General features: G+C 44.3%; 1 protein-coding gene across 3 annotated transcripts in view; it reads left to right on the plus strand.

The window, feature by feature from the left end:
• LOC126199215 (ras-related and estrogen-regulated growth inhibitor) overlaps positions 1-26,469 on the plus strand; it is a 197,929-nt gene that overhangs the window by 87,866 nt on the left and 83,594 nt on the right. Inside the window, exons 2-4 of one of the 3 annotated variants that reach the window (XM_049935994.1) lie at positions 7,812-7,941; positions 8,057-8,193; positions 19,991-20,152. In XM_049935994.1, the coding sequence (XP_049791951.1) occupies positions 7,845-7,941; positions 8,057-8,193; positions 19,991-20,152 (396 nt within the window). In that variant the 5' untranslated portion in view covers positions 7,812-7,844. Of the gene's footprint in view, positions 1-7,787; positions 7,942-8,056; positions 8,194-19,990; positions 20,153-26,469 lie in introns of all 3 variants that reach the window. The other 2 variants (XM_049935993.1, XM_049935995.1) reach the window with 2 other exon arrangements.

Consider the following 26,469-nt stretch of genomic DNA (forward strand, 5'->3'; position numbering starts at 1 on the left):
ATGACTATTAAGGTAAATACATTGTTTGTTCTCTATTAATATCTTTCATTTGCTAACTATCCCTATCAGTAGTTAGTGCCTTCCGTAGTTTGAATCTTTTATTTAGCTGGCAGTAGTGGCGCTCGCTGTACTGCAGTAGTTCCAGTAACGAAGATTTTTGTGAGGTAAGTGATTTGTGAAAGTTATAGTTTAATGTTACTCAGGGCCATTCTTTTGCAGGGATCTTTGATAGTCAGATTGCGTTGCGCTAAAAATATTGTGTGCCAGTTTAAGCACAGTGCTGTATAAATTGTTAATAGGGGACGTTTCAATATGGCATCATTGTTGGGGGACAACATTTAAATCATGGAGTGCACCTAATCACCTAAAATATTCACATAATCGTTGGCTGTAACACAGCCTTTGACAGTAATGATGGGACCAGCAGAATACCATGATATGACTGCCCACACCGTCACACTTCCACCTCCATGCTTATCCGTTGGAATCGAGCAATCAGGATTGTAGGCTTGTTTTGGCGTTCTCCAGACGTAAATCTGGCCCGATGTTGGAAATAAAGGAAACGGTGACTCGTCGGATCGTATGATGTGTTTCCACTGATCAGCCATCCAAGATTTATGTTCCTGACACCATGTTTTACGCCCCTTTGTGTTGGTTATCGTCAGTAATGGTTTCGGTATAGCAGATCGTCCATGAATATTCGCTTTGTGGAGTTCTCGGCGGACAGTGTCTAGAAGATGGCTATTGAGTTCTGCAGTCACTTTAGCCGACGTGGTTTTGTGCTGTTTTGATACAGTTCGTGTTGGCGTACTGTTTTCTGTAGGCTGTCATGATTGTTGCAACAGATGCTTTTGAAACATTCAATAAGTCGGCTGTCTCAGTTACTGATGGTTGGTTGGTTTCGGGGAAGGAGACCAGACAGCGAAGTCATCGGTCTCATCGGATTAGGGAAGGACGGGGAAGGAATTCGGCCGTGCCCTTTCAGAGGAACCATCCCGGCATTTGCCTGGAGTGATTTAGGGAAATCACGGAAAACCTAAATCAGGATGGCCGGACGCCGGATTGAACCGTCGTCCTCCCGAATGCGAGTCCAGAGTGACTGATGCTCCAGCTAGTGGGACCCCGCAATCTGCCCTCTTTGGTACTCTGGTAGGTCTTTCACAGCACATCGACCTCGGCCTCTGAATGCAAGTACGAAGTGTGCACTACTCGCAAACAACCTGCACTGCTGCCTGGTCCGTACTGAACGCGCAGAGTCCAGCGCGACACGTGGCTCACCTGCGCTGTTGACAGTCGAACAGAACCATCGCATTACAACCACTGTTCACATTATTTTGCCTATCCCCTATAGAGCACATTCAGAAGCCATTCTGAAACTGTTCTACAGCTGCGCTATCTGTTGGCAGCGACGGAAAGTTGGCGCGCTCACTCGGGAGACTTTTCAAATGCTGTCTGCGTACTGGAGTAGCCAGTCGGTCGGTTGCGACAGAGGGATCTTCTTCCTCGCTGATATTTTCGGTTGTCTTGCCGTTGGCCGGGTGGAAGGGAGTTGATTCGGTTGTTGGTTGGTTCGTCAGCTGTCCCTAGGTCGTGCTGCCACCCGATTATTTAATGTTACGCTTGGCTGCCTGTCTCACATAAACTGTTGTTAGAGTTTCCTTCCCACGCCGACCCTTGGAACACTCCTGAGCACCACTGTTCTGTTGTTTGTGATTGTGATTTTCTTTTGTCACAAGTAACTTGCCAGGCCTTTAGCCGTGTATTAATTTTGTATTTTCTATGTTTAGCGTATGGCCTTCGCCGAACCTTATGTGAAGTATTTTAAGATTAGACCTTCAGTCGTGTTTTATTTATAATTCATGTTTGCTCTCTATTTAGGCCTTCAACCGCGTTTGTTTTAAAATCTGTGGCTTTCAGCCGTAGTGTGTAAATTCATGTCTGTAAGGTTTCTCTTTAATTATCTTGAATTCTTAAAATGGCCTTCAGCCGTACTGTGTAAATGCTTATCTTAACATTTGTCTTTAATTATTTTGAATAATTGTGTGGGCCTTCAGTCGTCAAGATATTTCAGGTTTTCTTAAGAAGGTTTTCTGTTGTACTGTGTAAATGCTTGTCTTTAAAGGTTTCCTTTTATTATGTTGAAATGTTATTGGGCTTTCAGCCTAGGAATTAATTTAAATTTTCCTTAATGTGGCTTTTAACCGAGATCTGTAAATGCTTGCCTTTTAAAGAATTTCCTTTGCTGATCTGAAATATTATTTGTGCCTTTAGCCAAGAAGATATTTTAATTTTATTTAAATAAGGCCTTCAACCGCTTGTCTAAATTCTTGTGCCTTAAAAGGAATTATTTAAGGACATTTTAATTTTACTTAAGTAAGGCCTTCAGCCGTTTCTCTAAATCCTTGTGTTTTAAAAGGAATTATTTAAACTTTATTATTGAAAGGTTAGTCGGGCCCTCAGCCGTGAATTGATTCTTGTTGTTTTAAAGAGAAAACTGTGCATTGGTTTTCGAGGAATGAAAGTTGTGTGTTCTTGTGTAACTAACAGTAGCTGATCTTGGCCCCTTTTTACAAACTGATCCGCTCTGTCCTGTGAAACCTGGTTTCAACACCATCTGATGGAACTTTAAGTTTCCGAAACCGATCGTGTACACAATAAACGGTTGTGGTTTAAGTAACTGTTGTGCGGTTTCTTCATTTTACAAAATTAGACAGTTATATCATCAACAAGAGCACTTATTCAGAATACAAGGTGAAAGAAGAAAGTTGTGCAGAGTTCTCATGAACTTTAAAGTCAAATAGAAACTTTAAGAGTAAAGGTCAAATTTTGCAACCTTAAACAACGTAAAGGCCTCGAAATCAATGTTGTGCTATCCTTACGTCACATTATTGCAGAGCACGACCACAAGCTTTTCTTTGAGACGGAAACACTCACTTACAAGAAGCCTTTTTTAATAAAAGCATTCAGTTTGAAAATGAGGCAAAATATAGAAATTACGGCCCGTTTGCATGAACCGATTCCAGTGTAAGATTAATATCGAACAACTTTTCCAAGGTAGTTACTACATACTTACTATTACTCGTATATGTTGCTGAAATTTGGTATATTGTAAACTTTGCAACTTATGCAGTTTTTACTACTGCATTTATGTTTCCTATATGCTACATACAGTAGCATCTTGCTAGTTTAATTCTCATTAAACTAGCAAGATAATAATCTTCGCAGCAACAGATACCGATAGTGTGGGATTTACTACGACAGTATCACAATATCGAATACGTGGTATGGACACGGATATTGTAGATATCGAAACAAAAGTACCTCATCTCTGTAATACCTGAACGTCGCTTTCCCGAGTGAACACACACAGCAACGTGACGCATCCCGTACGATAACACTAGGGCCTCGATATCGGTCACTGCCCACACCACTCCGCGGGTTTTGTCTCATTAGCAAGGAAATGAATCTGTGGCTACAATTACTGTCGCTATCAAACCACGACTGTCGATGTCACTGGAGCGAGAGGACTTCGAATGTTTCAAGGATGGGGAAGGAAATCGGTAGTGCTCTTTCAAAGGAACCCTTCCGGCACTTGCCTGGAGCGATTTATTGAAATCACGGAAAACCTGAATGTGAGCAACCGGGTGCGGATTTGAACCGTCGTCCTCCCGAATGCGAGTCCAGCGTGCTGGCCATTGCACAATCCTGCTCGTATGGATCAAGATGAGGCATTTCCAGCCCTCATTACCCGATAACAAAAGATAATAGCGCATGACGTACGATACTCTTGAAGCGTACCATAGGTCCTCCACATTTTGTTGCTGACTGCCCAAGTAATTAGAAATCATTTTCTCGTCACAGTTGCTCACGATAAGTATTTCTATAGGTTTTCATCATTCTTTCCTGAGACCACTAATCAGTGATGCTAAGCAGCCTTACGATTTCTATTTCTGTGTTCACCGAATGGAAAATTATAGATCTGTTTGTTGCCACGACACCGTTTTATACAATGTCACATTAATCTTTGCCATGCCACTCGCGTTTAACTGTGTCTTCCAGTCTATTTCAGGAAAACTGAGTGCTTACTACAGCGTGATTGGAGCAATTACGCGAGACACTCTCCAAGCGTTACCGGAAACGGTCAGTCACTTCGGTGGGTGATCCACGTGGCTGATAGAAACAACCGTTTACTATTTTTAACCCAGCTTACAGTTCTATCTCCACCAAGATTATTATACATTTCGCGCGAAGTAGAGTAACGAATATTAGAAGCAGTTCGTCATATTTATGTTTTCCTTTGAAGACAGATGCCAAGAAAGATGTGAGAGATACAGCAAACGTTGCGTGGGCGGAAACAGGTGCGCTGCGTGCGGTCTATTAATAGCGGCAGCCGCTGCAGTCGCCAAACTACCTCGCAAGCTGAAGAGACACTTTTTTTATTTATTTTTAATAATTATTCTCAGAAGTGCAAAACTGCAGTTGTACATCGCGAGCACCAGCGCCGACACACACGAAGTGACGTCAATTCGCTCCCAAACATTTGAGTCTAGGGAATGACACGCGTGGATAGTCCCTGACGGCTGGAAAACGCCAGCATTGCGATTAGCCAGCTACGAAAATCGACTACTGCTGCCAGAGGATCAGTTCTGTGCCAGATTTATCTACATTTACAAAAGTTATCCACAAAGTCCCGCTATCCTTTCAAAAAATCGTAACTTATGTGACAAATGTCCTGAGGTAGCGATATGCACGTATACAGATGGCGATAGTTTCGCGTACGCAAGATATAAAAGAGCAGTGCGTCGGCGCAGCTGTCACTTGTACTGATGCGATTCAAATGAAAAGGTTTCCCCACCTCGGGAATTAGCACACTTCGAAACCGGAATGGTAGATAGAGCTAGACGCATGGGAAATCGTTAGGGAATTTAGTATTAACAGATCAACAGTGTCAAGAATGTACCGAGAATACCAAATTTCAGGCATTATGTCAGCGCTAACAGGCGAACAACATTGCGTGAAATAAACACAATGTGGGACGTAGGACGAACGTATCCGTTAGGACAGAGTGGCGAAATCTGGCGTTAATGGGCTGTGGCAGCAGACGAATGACGCTAGTGCCTTTGCTAACAGCCGGACATAGCCTGCAGCGCGTCTCCTGGGCTCGTGTCCATATCGGTTGGACACTAGGCGACTGGAGAACCGTGGCCTTGTCGTCTGAGTTCGGATTTCAGTTGATGAGAGCTGATAGTAGGATTCAAACTATGAGACAGTCCCCACGAAGCTATGGACCAAAGTTGTCAAGAAGGGACTGTGCAGGCTGGTGGTGGCGCCGTATTGGTGTGAGCTGTGTTTACATGAAATTTACTGCATACTTTGGTCCAACTGAACCGATCATTGACTGGAAGTGGTCATGTTTGGCTACTTGGAGACAATTTGCAGCTATTCATGGACTTGATCCCCCCCCTCCCAAAGAACGATCGAACTTTTACAGATGACACTGCACCATGCCACTGGCCCACAATCGTTCGCCATTGGTTTGAAGAAAATTCTGGACAATTCTAGTGAATAATTTGCTCGCCCAGATTGCACCACATGAATTCATCGAATGTTTTTGGGACATAATTGAGAGGCCAATTCATGCACAAGATCTTCCACCGGCAACACTTTCGCAATTAAGGACGGCTTTAGAGGCAGCAGGGCTCAATATTTCTGTAGGTGAGTTCCAACGACTTGTTGACTACATACCACGTCCAGTTGCTGCTCTACGCAGAGCAAAAGGAGGTCTGGCACGATACTGGGAGTCACCCCAAGACTTCTGTCGCGTCACCGTCTAGACCACTATCGTGCTGGTGCCGAATCTCAACACATACTGGTAGACATTTCACCTTATTACCCGTTCACGAGGCGATTTCTGAATGAGAAACTCGACCCATGATCTTTCCTTATATCTACATCTACATCCACATCCATACTCCGCAAGCCACCTGACGGTGTATGGCGGAGGGTACCTTGAGTACCTCTGTCGGTTCTCCCTTCTATTCCAGTCTCGTATTGTTCGTGGAAAGAAGGATTGTCGGTATGCCTCTGTGTGGGCTCTAATCTCTCTGATTTTATCCTCTTGGTCTCTTCGCGAGATATACTTAGGAGGGAGCCATATACTGCTTGACTCCTCGGTGAGGGTATGTTCTCGAAACTTCAACAAAAGCCCGTACCGCGGTACTGAGCGTCTCTCCTGCAGAGTCTTCCACTACATTTGATCTAACATCTCCGTAACGCTTTCGCGATTACTAAATGATCACGTAACGAAGCGCGCTGCTCTCCGTTGGATCTTCTCTATCTCTTCTATCAACCCTACCTGGTACGTGTCCCACACTAGTGAGCAGTATTCAAGCAGTGGGCGAACAAGTGTACTGTAACCTACCTCCTTTGTTTTCGGAGTGCATTTCCTTTTGATTCTTCCAATGAATCTCAGTCTGGCATCTGCTTTACCGACGATCAACTTTATATGATCATTCAATTTTAAATCATTCCTAATGCCTACTCCCAGATAATTTATGGAATTAACTGCTTCCCGTTGCTGACCTGCTATATTGTAGCTAAATGATAAAGGATCTTTCTATGTATTCGCAGCACATTACACTTGTCTACATTGAGATTCAATTGCCATCCCCTGCACCATGCGTCAATACGCTGCAAATCCTCCTCCATTTCAGTACAATTTTCCATTGTTACAACCTCTCGATACACCACAGCATCATCTGCAAAAAGTCTCAGTGAACTTCCGATGTCATCCACAAGGTCATTTATGTATACTGTGAATAGCAACGGTCATACAACACTCCCCTGCGGCACACCTGATATCACTCTTACTTCGGAAGACTTCTCTCCATTGAGAATGACATGCTGCGTTCTGTTATCTAGGAACTCTTCAATCCAATCACACAATTGGTCTGATAGTCCATATGCTCTTACTTTGTTCATTAAACGACTGTGGGGAACTGTATCGAACGCCTTGCGGAAGTCAAGAAACACGGCATTTACCTGGGAACCCGTGTCTATGGCCATCTGAGTCTCGTGGATCGTCTTTTTCGAAACCCATGCTGATTCATACAGAGTAGATTTCTAGTCTCCAGAAAAGTCATTATACTCGAACATAATACGTGTTCCAAAATTCTACAACTGATCGACGTTATAGATATAGGTCTATAGTTCTGCACATTTGTTCGACGTCCCTTCTTGAAAACGGGGATGACCTGTGCTCTTTTCCAATCCTTTGGAACGCTACGCTCTTCTAGAGACCTACGGTACACCGGTGCAAGAAGGGGGGCAAGTTCCTTCGCGTACTCTATGTAAAATCGAACTGGTATCCCATCAGGTCCAGCGGCCTTTCCTCTTTTGAGCGATTTTAATTGTTCCTCTATCTCTCTGTCGTCTATTACGATATCTACCATTTTGTCATCTGTGCGACAATCTAGAGAAGGAACTACAGTTCAATCTTCCTCTGTGAAACAGCTTTGGAAAAAGACATTTGGTATTTCGGCCTTTAGTCTGTCATCCTCTGTTACAGTACGGAGTGTTACAGTACGGAGTGTCTGGACATTTTGTTTTGATCCACCTACCGCTTTGACATGAGACCTACAGCTACAGACTGTAGGTGAAGTTTCTCCTTGCTACTTTGTGCAGTTCCGAGGGAATACTAATGATTTACATATCCAAGAATGTAGAGCCAGTTTGACATTTGTTGCATGTCGCCTTCGTGGTGTTGCAATTTTAACTGTGTACGGCAGGTGCTGCCCTCTTTCTGACTACAGGGCAGCTGAACAGGATGGTAGCCCGGCGCTGAGATGTCGTCGCCCCTGAGCCGCCTGGGTCTGGGACCCCGCGGTCAGCCGAGGACTCTGCGCGTCATGGTTCTGGGCCAGGCCGGCGTCGGCAAGTCTGGTGAGTGCCGCTGTGTACGTCTGGGTCCAGACTGACCGTCGCCGGAGAGTTGAGCGGCCCCGGCAGGAGGAATGTGCTGCCCTCGAACTCTCACCAATGCTCTCTTACTTTGCAGCTCTGGTGGTGAGGTTCATTACGAAGCGCTACATCGGTGAGTACGACCCGACGCTGGAGAAGGTGTACCACTTCCAGACTGTGATGGACGGTGAAGCGGTGCTGTTCGAGATCCTGGACACCGCTGGACAGTCGCACGTGAGTATACGAGACTCCGCAGGTCTGGCTGTAGGCGCCACCACTGGAACTGTTTTAGCCGCCCCTCTCTGATACAGAGGGTCGCGTAAAGAATTGTCACCCCCGGTGTGGAAACACATGACCATTGGTGTGCCACACGGCTCAATATTGGATCCACTGTTATTCCAGTTATCTACGAAACATCTTCTGCCATCTACACGAAAGTAATTGAAGTAGTTCTTTTTGCTGTAGGTTTTGGTGCTATGAACATCAGGAATGGTGGTACATCTACACCTGGATAAGTGAATGTAACTTTCTTAAAAATTTTTTTTGTTCTTCGTAAATGGAATCCCACCAAAATTTGGCAAACAACACGCAACTGACATTCCACGTAGCAGTAATGCATCAGAGGAAACCTTTAAATAACATTTAATATATAAAATGCTTCAGGTGCTGACTTATACGAACTTAAAGTCACATACTACAAATATCCACAAACGTCAACGTTCCATGACTTCTAACTTGATATAAACTGCTTTGTAATTTCTGTTTTCATTTGTTTATCTTTTCTGTTGTAATATTGCGGGTCTCCACTTAATTGGGGATGAACGAATGCGTTCATCAAAAATATCAGGGTAAATATATGACTTGCATGATTTTACGAAATTTCAGTCACCAACTTTTTCGCCTGAAGGAGAATGATCATCATAATAAAATAAGAGAAATAAGAGCTCATTATTACTATGTAGTATTCTGTCTAGTGGCAGGTCTTTGTCTTCGTATGGAGAATTTCTTATGCCAGTGTTCCCTGTCTTCAGTTCGTTCCTTCAGTCTGATGAATCTCATTCCATCATCGAAAAGTTGAATTCTTCATCTTCTTGTCCTATGGTTCCTTTAGTTTTTCCTTCAGTGACTTCTTGTATGAGCCCTCGATGTCTAAGTGTGTGTCCGATCCAGTTGGCCTTCCTCTGATGAATTGTATTTAGGGTTGAATAACACTTAGGCGGTTTTTTTTTCTGCTGATTTTTTATTTGTATGAACTAGTTTTCGGCTTATTAGGCCATCTTCAGATAATTACTGGTTATTGTTTCAAGGAGTTTGAGTTCTTACGAACCAAACATTCTGGACTAAGATACAACGCACTTACATACGATCTTTAGTTGTGTTATTGTCTTTAAATTGTCATTGTCAGAATTTCCGAACAGAAGTAGACATCATTAAATATATTGCATATAACAATGGCTGTAACCACGAATTAGTTGACAAAATCCTGCACAAGAAACAAAGAAGGAAAATCTTACCCTACATTTATGCCCCCCCTACAATAACAATCACACCAAAAACCAAGTGGTGTATTCCATATCTAGGTAAGCTATCAGAGAAACTAGCCAAAACAGTGAAATCCCTAAACTATAAAACTTCATTTTATGTAAAAGGCACTACAGCTAATCTCCCATTCGACAGAAAGGACAAAACAGAGAAACTGACTGCAATAAATTGTACATTGGTCAAAAAGGCCGCGCCATAGCAACAAGGCTGACTGAACATGAACGCAGCTGGAGATTAAATGCCGGGCCGAGTGGCCGAGCGGTTCTAGGCGCTACAGTCTGGACCCGCGCGACTGCTACGGTCACAGGTCCGAATCCTGCCTCGGGCCTGGATGTGTGTGTGATGTCCTTAGGTTAGTTAGGTTTAAGTAGTTCTAAGTTCTAGGGGACTGATGACCTCAAATGTTAAGTCCCATAGTGCTCAGAGCCATTTGAGCAATTTTTGGAGATTAAATAAACCAGATTGCACCTTTGCTGAACATGTGCTCAAAGAAGGACACAAATATCTAACACACACAGAAGTGCTACATGTTGTTGTTGTGGTCTTCAGTCCTGAGACTGGTTTGATGCAGCTCTCCATGCCACTCTATCCTGTGCAAGCTTCTTCATCTCCCAGTACCTACTGCAACCTACATCCTTCTGAATCTGCTTAGTGTATTCATCTCTTGGTCTCCCTCTACGATTTTTACCCTCCACACTGCCCTCCAGTACTAAATTGGTGATCCCTTGATGCCTCAGAACATGTCCTACCAACCGATCCCTTCTTCTAGTCAAGTTGTGCCACAAACTTCTCTTCTCCCCAATCCTATTCAACACCTCCTCATTAGATATGTGATCTACCAATCTAATCTTCAGCATTCTTCTGTAGCACCACATTTCAAAAGCTTCTATTCTCTTCTTGTCCAAACTATTTATCGTCCATGTTTCACTTCCATACATGGCTACACTCCATACAAATACTTTCAGAAACGACTTCCTGACACTTAAATCTATACTCGATGTTAACAAATTTCTCTTCTTCAGAAACGCTTTCCTTGCCATTGCAAGTCTACATTTTATATCCTCTCTACTTCGACCATCACCAGTTATTTTGGTCCCCAAATAGCAAAACTCCTTTACTACTTTAAGTGCCTCATTTCCTAATCTAATACCCTCAGCATCACCCGACTTAATTCGACTACATTCCATTATCCTCGTTTTGCTTTTGTTGATGTTCATCTTATATCCTCCCTTCAAGACACTCAACTGCTCTTCCACATAGAGCCAACAAAGACAGAAAACTCAGCCTACTAGAAGCACTTGAAATTAACAAACACTTAGCCCTAAATCCCCAGCTGGTTCTAAATGACCAATTGCAACTGAGCACATCACCACTCTTAAACGTTACTCAATACAGTAAACCTGCTACTATCCAGAAAGTGTCCCAATAGTAAACAAATTCACTCCCCCCAATATAATGTAATATCCTTTATGTGTTTACATTCCTGCCGGTCGTTGTGGCCGAGCAGTTCTAGGCACTTCAGTCCGGAACCGCGCTGCTGCTACGGCCGCAGGTTCGAATCCTGCCTCGGGCATGGATGTGTGTGATGTCCTTAGGTTAGTTAGGTTTAAGTAGTTCTAAGTCTAGGGTACTGGTGACCTCAGATGTTAAGTCTCATAGTGCTCAGAGCCACTTGAACCATTTTTTGTTTACATTCCTAACTGTAACACAACTGTAACAATGTAAGATTTGGTATTTATTAATAAACTAATGTCAAAAAAAATTCTAATAACAAAATGTAACCCTCAAAGGAAACTTCTCTGTTGTACAACCAACAATTAGTGTCCAGTGCAACTGATCACAACAAATACCAAAAAATTGTAATTTTGTAATAATGTGTATTGTAAATAATTCTTATTGTTGTCATGCATAGTTCTGACAAACCATAAAATGTGATTTATTATGTTAAAGCACAGTTTTACAGAACAAAAAGTCAAACGAGCCGTTTGACACTTCAAAGACAATACCACAACTAAAGATCGTGTGTAAGTGCGCTGTATCTCAGTCCAGAATGTTCGGTTCGTAAAAACTCAAGCTCCTTGTAAACAATAGCCAGAAATTATCTGAAGATGGCCTAATAAACCGAAAACTAGTTCATCATCATCATCATCTTGGACAGTTTCCAGCCACTGGCTGGGTCTGTCGGGAACACAAGCCTCTCCATCGTGTTCTGTCTTTCCACCATTCCCCCTCTTCCACCTTCGTCCAGTTCTCTCCTCTTCTCATCACACATTCCTTCACTCCCTTCATCCATCTATCTCTTGGTCTTCCTCTGGGCCTCTTCCCCTCCAGTTGCAGATCAAACATCCTCTTTGGAATTCTTCCCTCATCCATTCTCTTCATGTGTCCATACCACTGCAGTCTTAATTTTTCTATCCTGTCCTGTACTGGTTCCTCCTTTAGTCTTTCCCTCACATACACATTTCGCAATCTGTCTCGTCTTGTTACACCCAACCTGCTCCTCTGGAACTTCATTTCACTAGCCTGTATTCTACTTTTGTCGCTTTTGTGCATTACCCATGTCTCACTTCCGTATGCCAATATGGGGACAAAGTAGGTTCGGTATATAATTCCCTTGGATTTCTGTGGCACCTCCTTGCTCCAAATAAGCCCCCTAATGCATTTGTAGAACTGCCCTGCTTTTCTGCACCTTTCATTTATTTCCATTGCGTTTCCCCCCTTACTTACAATCACGCTTCCCAGGTACTTGAAGTTCTCTACCACTTGTAGTTTTTCCCCTCCACAAGTTATATCCACATTTGGCCTATTCTTCTTCCTTGTTGTGACAATTATTTCACTTTTCTTTGCAGAGAAATGCATTCCATATTGTGCTGCCGTTGCCTCCCATGCATGTAACTGCTCTTGTACCTCCTTCTCGCAATTTCCCCATAACATCAGGTCATCGGCAAAAAGCACTGCTTTAATTTTATGATCTCCAATTGCATCTGATACTTGCTGTAGGATTTCATCCATAACAATAATAAACAATAAAGGCGAAAGTGCACTTCCCTGTCGCAGCCTATTTTCCAGCTTGAACCATGCAGTACGTTCCCTCCCCACTTTCACACAACTCTCACTTCCCTCATACATTTTTCTGACTTTTCGTGTTATCTCTTCATCTATCCCTTTTGCGTTCAGCACATCCCAGAGCTTGTCCCTACAGATACTGTCATACGCCTTCTCAATATCTAAAAAGGCCATGATTAAGTCCTTCCCGTACTCATAGTGCCTTTCCTGCAGTTGCCTTACCGCAAATATGAGGTCCGTTGTTGATCTTCCCGGTCTGAAACCGTACTGCTCCTCTTGCAGTCTACTTTCAATACTGCTTCTTATTCTCTTCTCCAGGATCTTTTCATAGATTTTTCCACAGTGGCATAGCAGGGTGATTCCTCTGTAGTTCTCACATCTCCTTTTATCCCCTTTCTTGAAGATCGGGACTATAATTCCTTTCTTCCAATCCTCAGGAATTTTGTTCTCCTTCCACACCACCCTCAGCACTCTGTATAGCCACTGGGTTCCTACTTCTCCTCCCATAAGTCCAACCCCTCGTCCAAGTCGTGGGAGATGGGCAACGGCACAAAGTAGGGGACTGCCTATAGGGGCGATGTACAGCGGGGACTTCGTGTGCCCCAGGACCGCTACGGTAGCTGGGAAGGCCCTATGGGAACCCTGAAACGTGACGGCTAACGGGGCTCTGGTGAAGCTGCGATAGGCCTAGCAAGCCAGTAGTGGATAAATCAACTGCTTTTGAAAAGGGAACATGCCTCGAAAACTAGTTCATACAGATAAAAAATCAACAGAACAAAAAAACCGCCTAAGTGTTATTCAACCCTCAATATGGAATTGTTCTACCAAGAAGCGACGGAAGAAGCCATAAATAAAATTATATTTAGAATGTCTCTCTTCTCTCCTACTCTTCTCAGTACATCGTTATTCGTCACCCGATCGGTCCACTTGATCTTCTCCATTCCCCTCCAGCACCGCATTTCAAAGCTTTCAAGGTATTTTTTTCCCTTTTTTCTCATGGTCCACGTCTGTGCTCCCTACAATGCAATGCTTCAGATGTAGCACTTCACCAGTTTCTTCCTTAATTCCGAGCTTAACTTGCTGGTCAGCAGATTCCTCTTCTTATTGAACGCAATTCTGGCCATAGCGCGATTCTTGCTCGAATTTCACTGCCGCATTGAGCACCCTTTGTCACCAAATTTCCCAAGTACTTCAACTGTTTCACATCCTCCAGTTCTCGATTCTCGATGGTTATCGTCAGAGGCTTCTCGTTTTTTTAAATCCGCATCACTTCTGATTTTTCGATGTTGATTTCCATGCCGTATTTCCTTCCAGTTTCCACCAAATGGTTCATCATGTGTTTCAGTTGTCTGAGACTTTTAGCAAGCACTACCTGGTCATATGCATACCTGATGGTATTGATGAGGTGTCCTTCTATCCTGAAGTTTCCACAATCTTTCAAAACTTCTCTCGCCACCCATTCCCCATGCAGGTTGAAAAGACTCGGCAATAGACAACACCCTGGTCTGACCCCTCTTCATACACTGCTGGCCACCGTAAATGCAACACCCTGAAGGAAGCATCCGAATCAAGTGAAATTTACACCATGGGTTTGCAGCGATGAGATATGCAACTGATTAGAATTTCAGCGCAGACGCACATCACGCGCGCCTGTGGCGCCACCTCATAGCGCCATTTAAGGCTTGGCGATTTCGACGAGTGTACGTTCGGCACGTGTGTTTACCTTGTGGTTGTTTCACAAGACGATCAGTTATGCCTCGTAGACAATAGCGAACATCTTTTGATCAAGTATCCGAGTTCGACAGAGGAAGGATAGTGGCTTACCGAGATTGTGGATTATCATACAGAGAAATCGCTAGTCGTGTTGGACGAAACCAAACAACTGTAATGCGGATATGTGACCGTTGGATGCAGGAGGGTACGACGGACCGACGTGGTCGATCGCATTCACCTCGGTGCACCACTGCACGTGCTGATAGGCAAATTGTGCGCATGGCAGTGACGGATCGCTCAGTGACATCCCGAACCATAGCACAGCACATTGCGTCTGTAACGCATCATCCAGTGTCTGCGCGTACCATTCGACGCCGTTTACAGCAGAGTGGTCTGTCCGCAAGACGTCCATTGCTTCGTCTACCATTGACGCAGAACCACAGACGTCTCCGTCGCCAATGGTGTGATGACAGACGGATGTGGACGGCAGAATGGAATGACGTTGTCTTTACTGACGAGGCACGCTTCTGTCTGCAGCACCACGATGGTCGGATTCGAGTGTAGAGACACCGTGGAGAGAGGATGCTGGACAGCTGCATTATGCACGGCCACACTGGTCTTGCACCGGGTATTATGGTAGGGGGCGGTATTGGATATTACTCTCGCACGCCTCTAGTACGCATTGCCGGTACTTTAAATAGCCGGCGCTACATATCCGAGGTGCTGGAGCCAGTTGTCCCTCCTTACCTTCAGGGCTCGGCCACAGCCATATTTCAACAGGATAATGCGCGACCACATGTGGCACGCATTGTCCAAAGGTTCTTCGTCAATAACCAGATTGAATTGCTTCCCTGGCCGGCTCGCTCTCCGGATCTTTCGCCGATAGAAAACATGTAGTCCATGGTTGCTCAACGAGTGACCCAGATTACATCCCCAGCTGCCACACCAGATGATCTTTGGCAACGTGTGGAAGCTGCTTGGGCTGCTGTACCCCAGGACCACATCCAACGTCTCTTTGACTCAATGCCGAGACGTGTGGCAGCGGTGATCTCCAACAATGGCGGCTACTCTGGCTACTGATTCTTTCAGGAACCACATGTCTCAGACGTCTGTAAACGTAATCATTTGATACTTGGTCAACATGTTATCTACAAAATAAATCTTGTTGTGCTACCTCTTGTCTTTCTTGGTGTTGCATTTACGGTGGCCAGCAGTGTATTTCCACGCTGCTTCTCCATAGTTCAGCCGAACCTTTACTCTTTGTCCCAGGTAGAAGTTGAGAATTAGTCTCCCGTCTCTCCAGTTTATTCCTATCTCCTTAAGGATTTTCATCAATTTTACCCAGCCTTGAGCCAGTCTATAAAACAAACACAAACTTCTTGGCTAACAGCCACAACTCTCTCCGACAATATCCTCATACAGAAAGATTTCGGTAATAACTTTTCCCATGCGCTGTTGGAGAGTGGAATGGTAGAGAAATAGTCCGAAGGTGGATCGAAGAACTCTCTGCGAGGCACTTAAATGAGAATTGTAGAATAGTCACGTAGATGCACTAGTAGATGTACAGATATATACCTAAAAACAAACAAGACAGTCATAATTACACAGCTTTATTTTTTCGAGGCGATATTTTATGACTTCCTCTCATTCGAATTGTTGTGTGTCATTTTCGTAGGGTTCCTGTTGCAGCGTGCTAGTGTAGCGTGGCGTGGAGATTTCATTGCGAACCAGGACTAGACACGTAGGCCTACATGCAAAGAACCGAAATAATTAACTGTGACACTTTATTTTTTCGGGTCATAACAATACATTTTAAGAAGGCGTATCACTGCATCCACCCGGAGAGCCTCAGGAACTGCCTAACGGGGTTTGGAATGCCTAAGAAACCCGTCAGCCTAGTCGGAATTTGTCGCACTGATTCAAAAGGCAAAGTGAAGCTTGGGAATGAACTTACGGAGGGCTTTCAAATGGTTCAAATGGCTCTGAGCACTATGGGACTTAACTCCTGAGGTCATCAGTCCCCTAGAACTTTCCGCAAAACCTAACTAACCTAAGGACATCACACACATCCATGACCGAGACAGGATTCGAACCTGCGACCGTAGCGGTCGCGCGGTTCCAGACTGTTATGTTAATAAACACAGGATTGAGTCAAGGAGATGGTGTGTTGCCGGTATCGTTCAACCTCACACTTGAAAAGATAATGAGAGAAGTCTCTCGTAAAACCTTCGAGGGCGAGAACATCACCCATCTCGCGTTTGCTGATGATGTGGCCCTGTTGTCCAGGTCTAAGGAGGAACTAATGAAGATGAGTGAAAACGTGGAGGCGGAAGCAAGCAGAACTGGACTCCTTGTGATTGAATCAAAGACGGAATACCTGGTGATGAGCAGGACGCATGCTTCTTCAAGGGACCCACTCCAGCCTTTGATAGTCGGAAACCGGTACCACAAAAGGATTCGTGAATTTAAATATCCGGGGGTAATCTTCACAGAAGTCGCAGCATGTGAAGCAGAAGTCAAAGCGAGTATCCAAGCCGCCAACCGATCATACTTTGGTCTCAGTCAACTTCTTGCACCTTGTGGTCTCTTGCGGAATTTCAAACTCTAGCTGTATAAAACAATGTTTCAACCCGTAGTACTGTTGTTGTTGTTGTGGTCTTCAGTCCTGAGACTGGTTTGATGCAGCTCTCCATGCTACTCTATCCTGTGCAAGCTTTTTCATCTCCCAGTACCTACTGCAGCCTACATCCTTCTGAATCTGCTTATGTATTCATCTCTTGGTCTTCCTCTACGATTTTTACCCTCCACATTGCCCTCCAGTGCTAAATTTGTGATCCCTTGATGCCTCAGAACATGTCCTACTAACCGGTCCCTTCTTTTTGTCAAGCTGTGCTACAAACTCCTCTTCTCCCCAATTCTATTCAATACTTCATCATTAGTTATGTGATCTACCCATCTAATCTTCAGCATTCTTCTGTAGCACCACATTTCGAAAGCTTCTATTCTCTTCTTGTCCAAACTACACTCCTGGAAATTGAAATAAGAACACCGTGAATTCATTGTCCCAGGAAGGGGAAACTTTATTGACACATTCCTGGGGTCAGATACATCACATGATCACACTGACAGAACCACAGGCACATAGACACAGGCAACAGAGCATGCACAATGTCGGCATTAGTACAGTGTATATCCACCTTTCGCAGCAATGCAGGCTGCTATTCTCCCATGGAGACGATCGTAGAGATGCTGGATGTAGTCCTGTGGAACGGCTTGCAATGCCATTTCCACCTGGCGCCTCAGTTGGACCAGCGTTCGTGCTGGACGTGCAGACCGCGTGAGACGACGCTTCATCCAGTCCCAAACATGCTCAATGGGGGACAGATCCGGAGAGCTTGCTGGCCAGGGTAGTTGACTTACACCTTCTAGAGCACGTTGGGTGGCACGGGATACATGCGGACGTGCATTGTCCTGTTGGAACAGCAAGTTCCCTTGCCGGTCTAGGAATGGTAGAACGATGGGTTCGATGACGGTTTGGATGTACCGTGCACTATTCAGTGTCCCCTCGACGATCACCAGTGGTGTACGGCCAGTGTAGGAGATCGCTCCCCACACCATGATGCCGGGTGTTGGCCCTGTGTGCCTCGGTCGTATGCAGTCCTGATTGTGGCGCTCACCTGCACGGCGCCAAACACGCATACGACCATCATTGGCACCAAGGCAGAAGCGACTCTCATCGCTGAAGACGACACGTCTCCATTCGTCCCTCCATTCACGCCTGTCGCGACACCACTGGAGGCGGGCTGCACGATGTTGGGGCGTGAGCGGAAGACGGCCTAACGGTGTGCGGGACCGTAGCCCAGCTTCATGGAGACGGTTGCGAATGGTCCTCGCCGATACCCCAGGAGCAACAGTGTCCCTAATTTGCTGGGAAGTGGCGGTGCGGTCCCCTACGGCACTGCGTAGGATCCTACGGTCTTGGCGTGCATCCGTGCGTCGCTGCGGTCCGGTCCCAGGTCGACGGGCACGTGCACCTTCCGCCAACCACTGGCGACAACATCGATGTACTGTGGAGACCTCACGCCCCACGTGTTGAGCAATTCGGCGGTACGTCCACCCGACCTCCCGCATGCCCACTATACGCCCTCGCTCAAAGTCCGTCAACTGCACATACGCTTCACGTCCACGCTGTCGCGGCATGCTACCAGTGTTAAAGACTACGATGGAGCTCCGTATGCCACGGCAAACTGGCTGACACTGACGGCGGCGGTGCACAAATGCTGCGCAGCTAGCGCCATTCGACGGCCAACACCGCGGTTCCTGGTGTGTCCGCTGTGCCGTGCGTGTGATCATTGCTTGTACAGCCCTCTCGCAGTGTCCGGAGCAAGTATGGTGGGTCTGACACACCGGTGTCAATGTGTTCTTTTTTCCATTTCCAGGAGTGTATTTATCTTCCATGTTTCACTTCCATACATGGCTACACTCCATACAAATACTTTCAGAAACGACTTCCTGACACTTAAATCTATACTCGATGTTAACTAATTTCCTATCTTCAGAAACACTTTCCTTGCCATTGCCAGTCTACATTTTATGTTCTCTGCTTCGACCATCATCAGTTATTTTGGTCCCCAAATAGCAAAACTCCTTTACTACTTTAAGTCTCATTTCCTAATTTAATTCCCTCAGCATCACCCGATTTAATTAGACTACATTCCATTATCCTCGTTTTGCTTTTGCTGATGTTCATCTTATACCCTCCTTTCAAGACACTATCCATTCCATTCAACTGCTCTTCCAAGTCCTTTGCTGTCTCTGACAGAATTACAATGTCATCGGCAAACCTTAAAGATTTTATTTCTCCTCCATGGATTTTAATACGTACTCCGAACTTTTCTTTTGTTTCCTTTACTGGTTGCTCAATATACAGATTGAATAGCATCGGGAGAGGCTACAACCCTGTCTCACTCCCTTCCCAACCACTGCTTCCCTTTCATGTCCCTCGACTCTTATAACTGCCATCTGGTTTCTGTAGAAATTGTAAATAGCCTTTCGCTCCCTGTATTTTACCGCTGCCACCTTCAGTATTGTATGGTTGTGAAACTTGGATTGTCAGAAAAAAAGACTTGAACAATATTCTTATTCTTGAGCGGAAAGTCTTAAGGAAGATCTTTGGCCCAGTTCAAGATTAGATCACTGGAGAATGGAGGATCAGACATAATTGTGAACTAGACGAAATGTACAATAAACCAAATATTGTAGGATTGATGAGAACCAAGCGCCTTGTATGGGTAGGACGTGTCAGTCGGATGGATAAATGCCGATGGCCTTTGAATGCTATGCACTATACCCTCTATGGAAGACGCCCACTAGGAAGACCGAGGAAGAGATGGAGGGATGGGATCCATGAGGACTTGCTGCAGATTGGAACAGAGAATGATTGGCGCCAGGAGGCACAAAACAGAACCCGGTGGAGGAGGAATCTTTTAGCAGCCCTCGGTCATCTGGACCTGAACGCGTAAAAAGTAAAGTAAGTAAGCATAACAATCAATACTTACTGTCTACCTTTCGTATTGTGTATTCAGTTCCCTCAAACTATGCTGCCCACTCGAATAAGCTCTCTACTTGACTGATAAGAGATGCGCGTTTTCATTGTCAGCTGTGCCGCTGGGTGAGTACGTGGGGAGTGCCAGGCTTGCCCTCTGTGCAGGAGAGCGAGTGCGTGACGCTGGAGGCGAACATCCGCTGGGCGGAGGCGTTCGTGCTGATGTACTCGGTGACGGACAAGTGCTCCTTCGACGAGTGCAACCGGCTCAAGTTCCTCATCAACTACAACAAGCGCCGGCGCCGGCTCGGGCCCGCCACGCACAAGGTGGGTCGCGCCTGCCAGCCACTTCTGTTCACAACTTGTAAGAAGCTTCTTCCAATTATATATCCGAAATATGGTGACAAATATGTACATTAATATACATATTTTTGTTGTAAATATTTATTATTGGAAAAGATAATTAAATCGAAACCGTAGCTGCTGACAGGTGTTGTTGATATACATCAATGGGGAGAGGTGAAAATGTGCGCCCCGACCGGGACTCGAACCCGGGAACTCCTGCTTACATGGCAGACGCTCTATCCACCTTTTTAATTTTTTTAAAATTTGTTTCTGTTTTTTTGTTTTGTTTTTAGAGGTGTAGTAGGTCAGGGGGCAGAGTGGGCAGGGGTCGTACTTGGAGGCCTGGCCAAGGTGTCCCCGTCTCCTGACAGGATAAGGGAGAGGCAGCAGGAAGGAAACATTGTACATTTATGTAATTTTTTTATTATTAACAATATTATTTGATGTATTCATTTAATTTTAATGTCCCAGAAGAAAAGTCATATATGAAAAAGAAAGGAAAGAAATATAGGGCCGAAGTGACATCCTCGTCACTTTACTGGGAGTAATATCCCGTCCCTCGAAACAACGTAAACTTGGGACTCCCCACCGCTTCGGGGGGTTATGAAACATGCTGCCTAGAAAGTTCGCAAAATGCGTTTTCTATTTAGAGTGGCGTCGGATGATTTCGTGTTGTTCTAGTAGATAACGCCAATAGTCCATGCTCGATATCAAGGTCCGCGAGAGCACGTAGTACGATGCGTGTCCTCCAATCCAGCGGATTGCCGATGTTTTTTGTGAGGGGGAAAAGTCAGCGTCAGGGAAAAATAGAGCGTCCGTCGTTATCGTGGATTCGTCGTCCATCTGAGCCACCGAGAACACAGAGGATGGTGCGACTGCAGGGACTTATCCCTTGCACGCCTCCCGTGAGACCCACATTCCCAACTGTCCACAACCTGCATTCGTACTGTTCCTAATAGATATTTGCCCATTCACCCATTACTCGCACCAGACTAAGCTGACGAGTCCCGTGAGAGTTCGGGCAAAGCGTGCGCATTCGCATAGAAGAAGGTCATTGGCCGGGTACCCTTTAACTATAACTATGGTATCAGTTCCCGACAGAACAGATACCATTGATGACCGTGCAGCTCTTCTAGAATGAAATGACAATTAAATCGAAACCCTTAGCTACCGACAGGTGTTGTTGATATACATCAATGGGGACAGCTGAAAATGTGCGCCCCGACCGGGACTCGAACCCGGAATCTCCTGCTTACATGGCAGACACTCTATCCATCTGAGCCACCGAGATGCACGGTCATCAATAGTATCTGTTCTTTCGGGAACAGATACCATCTTCATATATATTATGTGTCTTTTTGTCGGACATATTTACGAATTCGAGGATTCACAATAATCTACGGAAAATAATGTATGTCTATTCTAATAAAATGTCTTCTCGGCGTCCAACTGCTTTATTTGAGAGCTATAACACGTATGCGGTTCTTACTCCCTCGGCAGCTTTTGTATTGCTATTACTTACTCTTTCTTATGCACTCATTTACTTCTCATGCTACCACGTTCGTCCCAAAACTGAAGTACTTGTACGATTGCGAAGAAAATATGACTACCTGCAGTTTTCAGCCAACACTCTCATCTGTTCCACCTCCACCTACTGTAGAATTGGTTCAAATGGCTCTGAGCAGTATGGGACTCAACTACTTAAACCTAACTAACCTAAGGACATCACACACATCCATGCCCGAGGCAGGATTCGAACCTGCGACCGCAGCGGTCTCGCGGTTCCAGACTGCAGCGCCTAGAACCGCACGGCCACTTCGGCCGGCCTACTGTAGTATTCCTCGCATTTTATGCTTAGGGTGATGTATTCAGGTAGTATTTTATTAGCTGCATCGAACTTTATAAGATTTCCAGGAAACTCAATAAATCGAAATAAATTTATTTTTCGTAGCAGTGGTGTAAAGTAAATCGTAGTAATATTGTTTCGCTTTTCGTTTCTGAAGTAATTTTCACATTAAAAGAACAGGTTCTTCTAACAGTTCAGCGTCATAAGTATCTATGGAAACTACTGAAAAGGAGGTTAAACCACGAGTAGGCAGCAAGATGTTGGACGACCACGCATCACAGAACGTGGAGGTCGGAGATTTTTGCGTTCTGCAAAGAAGATAGGCGTCGATCTGTGGCAGATCGGTTGGCAGGATACAATGCTGGTGTGGGCACAGGTGTTACGGAGCACACCCTTCAGAGCACATTGTTCAACATTGGTTTCCGCCTACGTGTACACATGTTGAGCCAACGACATGGTCGATAACGATTGGCCGCGCGGGATTAGCCGAGCGGTCTGAGGCGCTGCAGTCATGGACTCTGGTCCCGGAGGAGGTTCGAGTCCTCCCTCGGGCATGGGTGTGTGTGTTTGTCCTTAGGATAATTTAGGTTAAGTAGTGTGTAAGCTTAGGGACTGATGACCTTAGCAGTTAAGTACCATAAGATTTCACACACCTTTTTTTTTTTTTTTTTACAACGGTTGCAGTGGCCCCGGGACCATAGAGATTGGGTCATCGAAACATGTGACCGTGTCGTTTTATCGCATGAATCACGTTCCTCGTTTCACCAAGTTAATGGTCGTGTCCGGATATGCCGTCATCCAGGGGAACCGACTGCTCGAGACACGAGCATAGACTGATTCCCCAGGGCTTCCATGTGACCCGTGGTAATGATCCAAGCCACAATGGCAGCTGTGGAACTTATTGTAAGCCACTTGCATCCTCGACGGCGATGCTATCCTCCAATAGGATAACGTTCGTGTCACAATGCTAAAATTGTGCTATAGTTGTTTGAGGGGCGTGATAGTGAACTTACGTTGATGTCTTGCCCACCAAAATCGCGTACTCTGAACCGAATGGAACACATACGCGACATTAACCGACGCCTGCTCTTTATCTTCAAATCACCGGTCCGTAATTTACCGGGAGTGCTGACCTGTAGGTAGACATCTCTTGCCACAAACCTCCTGAAAGCTTGCAAAGACTTGTCGAATCCACGCTACGCAGAACAGGTGCTGTACTGTGTTCCGAAGATGGTAATAACAGTGTACTGGCTCATAGGTGTATATTCACTTAGCACACTAAAAATTAATCCACTACATGGAAATCATAAGCATGACTGTAATCACCGAAGGCGGAAAAAGGAAGCCAGTTTTTAAAATTTTCCCTTTAACCACCAATGGCGAAAAATGAAATGTTTAGAGAAGTGAAAATCTGCTCATTTACTTAACAATTTCGAATAACTTATGCGAACAGCTTATTTAGGAAGTAGTGGAGTATAATTTACCCGTGGTTATCCCTTCAGAATGGTCAATACTATCTCGTCATATACGCATTTCATCTTGAAATACCTGGTTTATGAAGGGCGTTATATTCCTCGAAGAACGTTACATACGAACGCTACTAAAAGCGCTGCAGCTGCCGTTAACCAACGACTATCGGAAGTCATAAACTTCAGAATCATAGTTTGCTTCCTTAAGGGGTCGCTATACAACAGAAAACACGGACCTCTTCCTGTTAGGCGAGATAAAAATAACTAGAAATATAGAGGCTTCTGAAACGTAGCACAACAATTCTTGCACGACATAATCTGCAAACTTCGCATCTTCTCAACGTTGTTGTCAATATGATCGTCGAAACAAACTTCCTCACTATGCTACCTCACTGTCTTTTATATCTCTACTCATCAGTGCCACTGTTATCAACATCAAAATATTCTTTTTTCATCCTGATAAAAAAACGCTTTTTTCTCGTTTCTGCCTAGAACGTGCACCATAGACTCCAACCAAAAACAAACATACTCCAGTAAACTGCTTTTCGGTTATATAACAGATGTATACCAAAGCTGTGACACAAAGATAGGCTGCATGCATATTTCACTTCTTCCTTCCTCTAGTATGTTCCTTTACGGATAGCAATACATATTAAGATTGTGTCATTCACTCTGGAGAAGGGTGTTTACTGTTTTGAAACTTCGTAATAGATGAAAACTGTCTACCGCACCGGGATTTGAACTCGGTAACTTGACTTCCACAATCAGTGTTCCATTACTGGCTGCAGATACCGCTTTTGTGAAGAGTGCTAGTCCAGCTTCCGCAAAGTTTGAAAACTAATGGAGAGATATTGACTAAAGTTAAGCTATGCTGACGGGTTGTGGATCGTATACGGGTAGTTCCATTGATAAGACACGAAACAATATTCCGGTTTCGATTCGTGCTCCCGTACGCAATTTTAACGTCCCAATAGTACACGGATAGCGTCGCCTGTCCCGTGAAAGACTATAATGAAGTACCTGAAAAGTGGCAACTGCCAAGCACACTAAAGTAGACACTTGACAGTTGCCAAAAAGTTGTTTAGGAAATTGTAAACACCGGTTTTCTGACTCTGACATTTGAGGCATATAAGCAATATTTATTCCCCGAGTTCCTTATACAAATGGAAGGTTCGCAGAATACAGATGTAGATGGTACTAGAATGAAATTTTCACTCTGTAGCGGAGCGCGTGCTGATATGAAACTGTGGGGCGGCGGAGAGAAATTTTGGCTGTTTCTAGAATATATATAACTGCTGCATTGATGTTTGCTTGCGGTCAATTTCGAGCTTTAGAATGTTGTTAATACTGTCTTTCGCCGTTCTCAACACTGGCTCTCTATTTACTTTGTAGACCCCCAGAAAGCGATTTGACAAAACCTGAAGCCTGTAAATAGAGTTCCTAGTGCCCACTTTCTTGAGATTACAATTATTATAGCTGCAGCTTGTAGCTCTGTAAAGTCAGGAAGTTGTTCGGGATTTCTAAACAAAGACGACTTTCCAAAATAGTTGAGTATATTCTCAAAGTCACTATTACACACACAAATATCCCTACAACCCAACTAACAGAACAGTTCAGAGTCTATTGCGATAATGCAACTATAAATGTCCGTATTAATTGTTGAAATGAATGCTCGCCATAATTTGATGAAATATCTCATCAAACGCCACGCTATTTTAGTAGTAGAATGTCTGTCCCGCGACGGCACGTGGAAATACGACAATACGCACACTGAGGCTAGATAATGAAAATCATTCTCGAATTAACACTTTACTTGAAACGCTTTACTGGTTACGCGCATCTCGAGTAACAGAATACGGCACCCGAGGCTGTTAGTAGCACTGATACTGGCGCGGCGCGATTCCCGACACAGATGGCGTGTCATTCAGCGTCTGGAGAGAACTGGGGCCTTGGCTTCCTCGCACAGTGCTCTTATATATAAAGCCGGGGTGCGGACCGCTGAGAAAACGCTCGATCAAATCGGCTGTCTCGACTAGCCGCTGTGCTAGTAACGCACCACTTCAAGTTGCATAATAAATTTTAGCTTCTCTTGCTGAAGGCCGATGAAGCTCCTAATTTAACTGTGCATTCAGCACGCAGGGAAGTATTGATAATAAATTTTTGACGTGGCTAACTTTAATAACTTAGGCGAGAGAATTAATTTAATTGCACTGCACGCAGCAGATGGGCTCTGAACTGTCCCTTCTGAGATCCGCTATTGCTATAATTTAATAGATATTTGAAAGAAACTTTTTACAGCTTCATCATCATAGCGGACCTCCAACCTATTAAAATCTAAACATCCTAGTATGATTTATAAGCTCACTTAATCTATCTTGCTTCCTCTAGTTTTGAGATGAAAACCACAAATCATGAATTTACACTAACATCTTAATTTGTGAAATCCAAAGTACTATTTTTATTAAATCATTATGAAAGCTGAATCTAAATACAAATTTTGCAGTCTCTAGCTCTTTTCTGTGCCGCCAATTATTTTTATAGAAAAACGTCCAAATAAAGGAAACGGCTGAAGTTATCAAGCTGATATTTAACACACATTAGTTTATCATTATTCCAGACATACTAGGAAAGTTTTATGTCATTTGCTTGATTTTTAAGGTATTGCGCAACATCTATGACGTCAGAGCTAGCAGACTGACTAACACACAATGGAAACTGATGTGAATTTGCTGCAGCGTGAGTAGGCTGCTTCCCTACATCACCCTCTACTTAAAATTTTTTTTTTGTTTATGAATGTTAATGAATGAAGAAAAAAAATTTAATTACAAAAAGGGAAGCAAGAGTACAATTTAAACTCCCTATGAAAAATCAAAATTGAATTATAAACATATATAAATTTTAAAAGAAACTGATTTCCTACATTAATCATTTAAATTGCGGGCATTTTCACTGCCTCTTTAGAAATGTCATTACTCAAATTTTAA

This window comes from Schistocerca nitens, chromosome 8 (genome assembly GCF_023898315.1).
Source record: "Schistocerca nitens isolate TAMUIC-IGC-003100 chromosome 8, iqSchNite1.1, whole genome shotgun sequence".
NCBI classification, from domain to species: Eukaryota; Metazoa; Arthropoda; class Insecta; order Orthoptera; family Acrididae; genus Schistocerca; species Schistocerca nitens.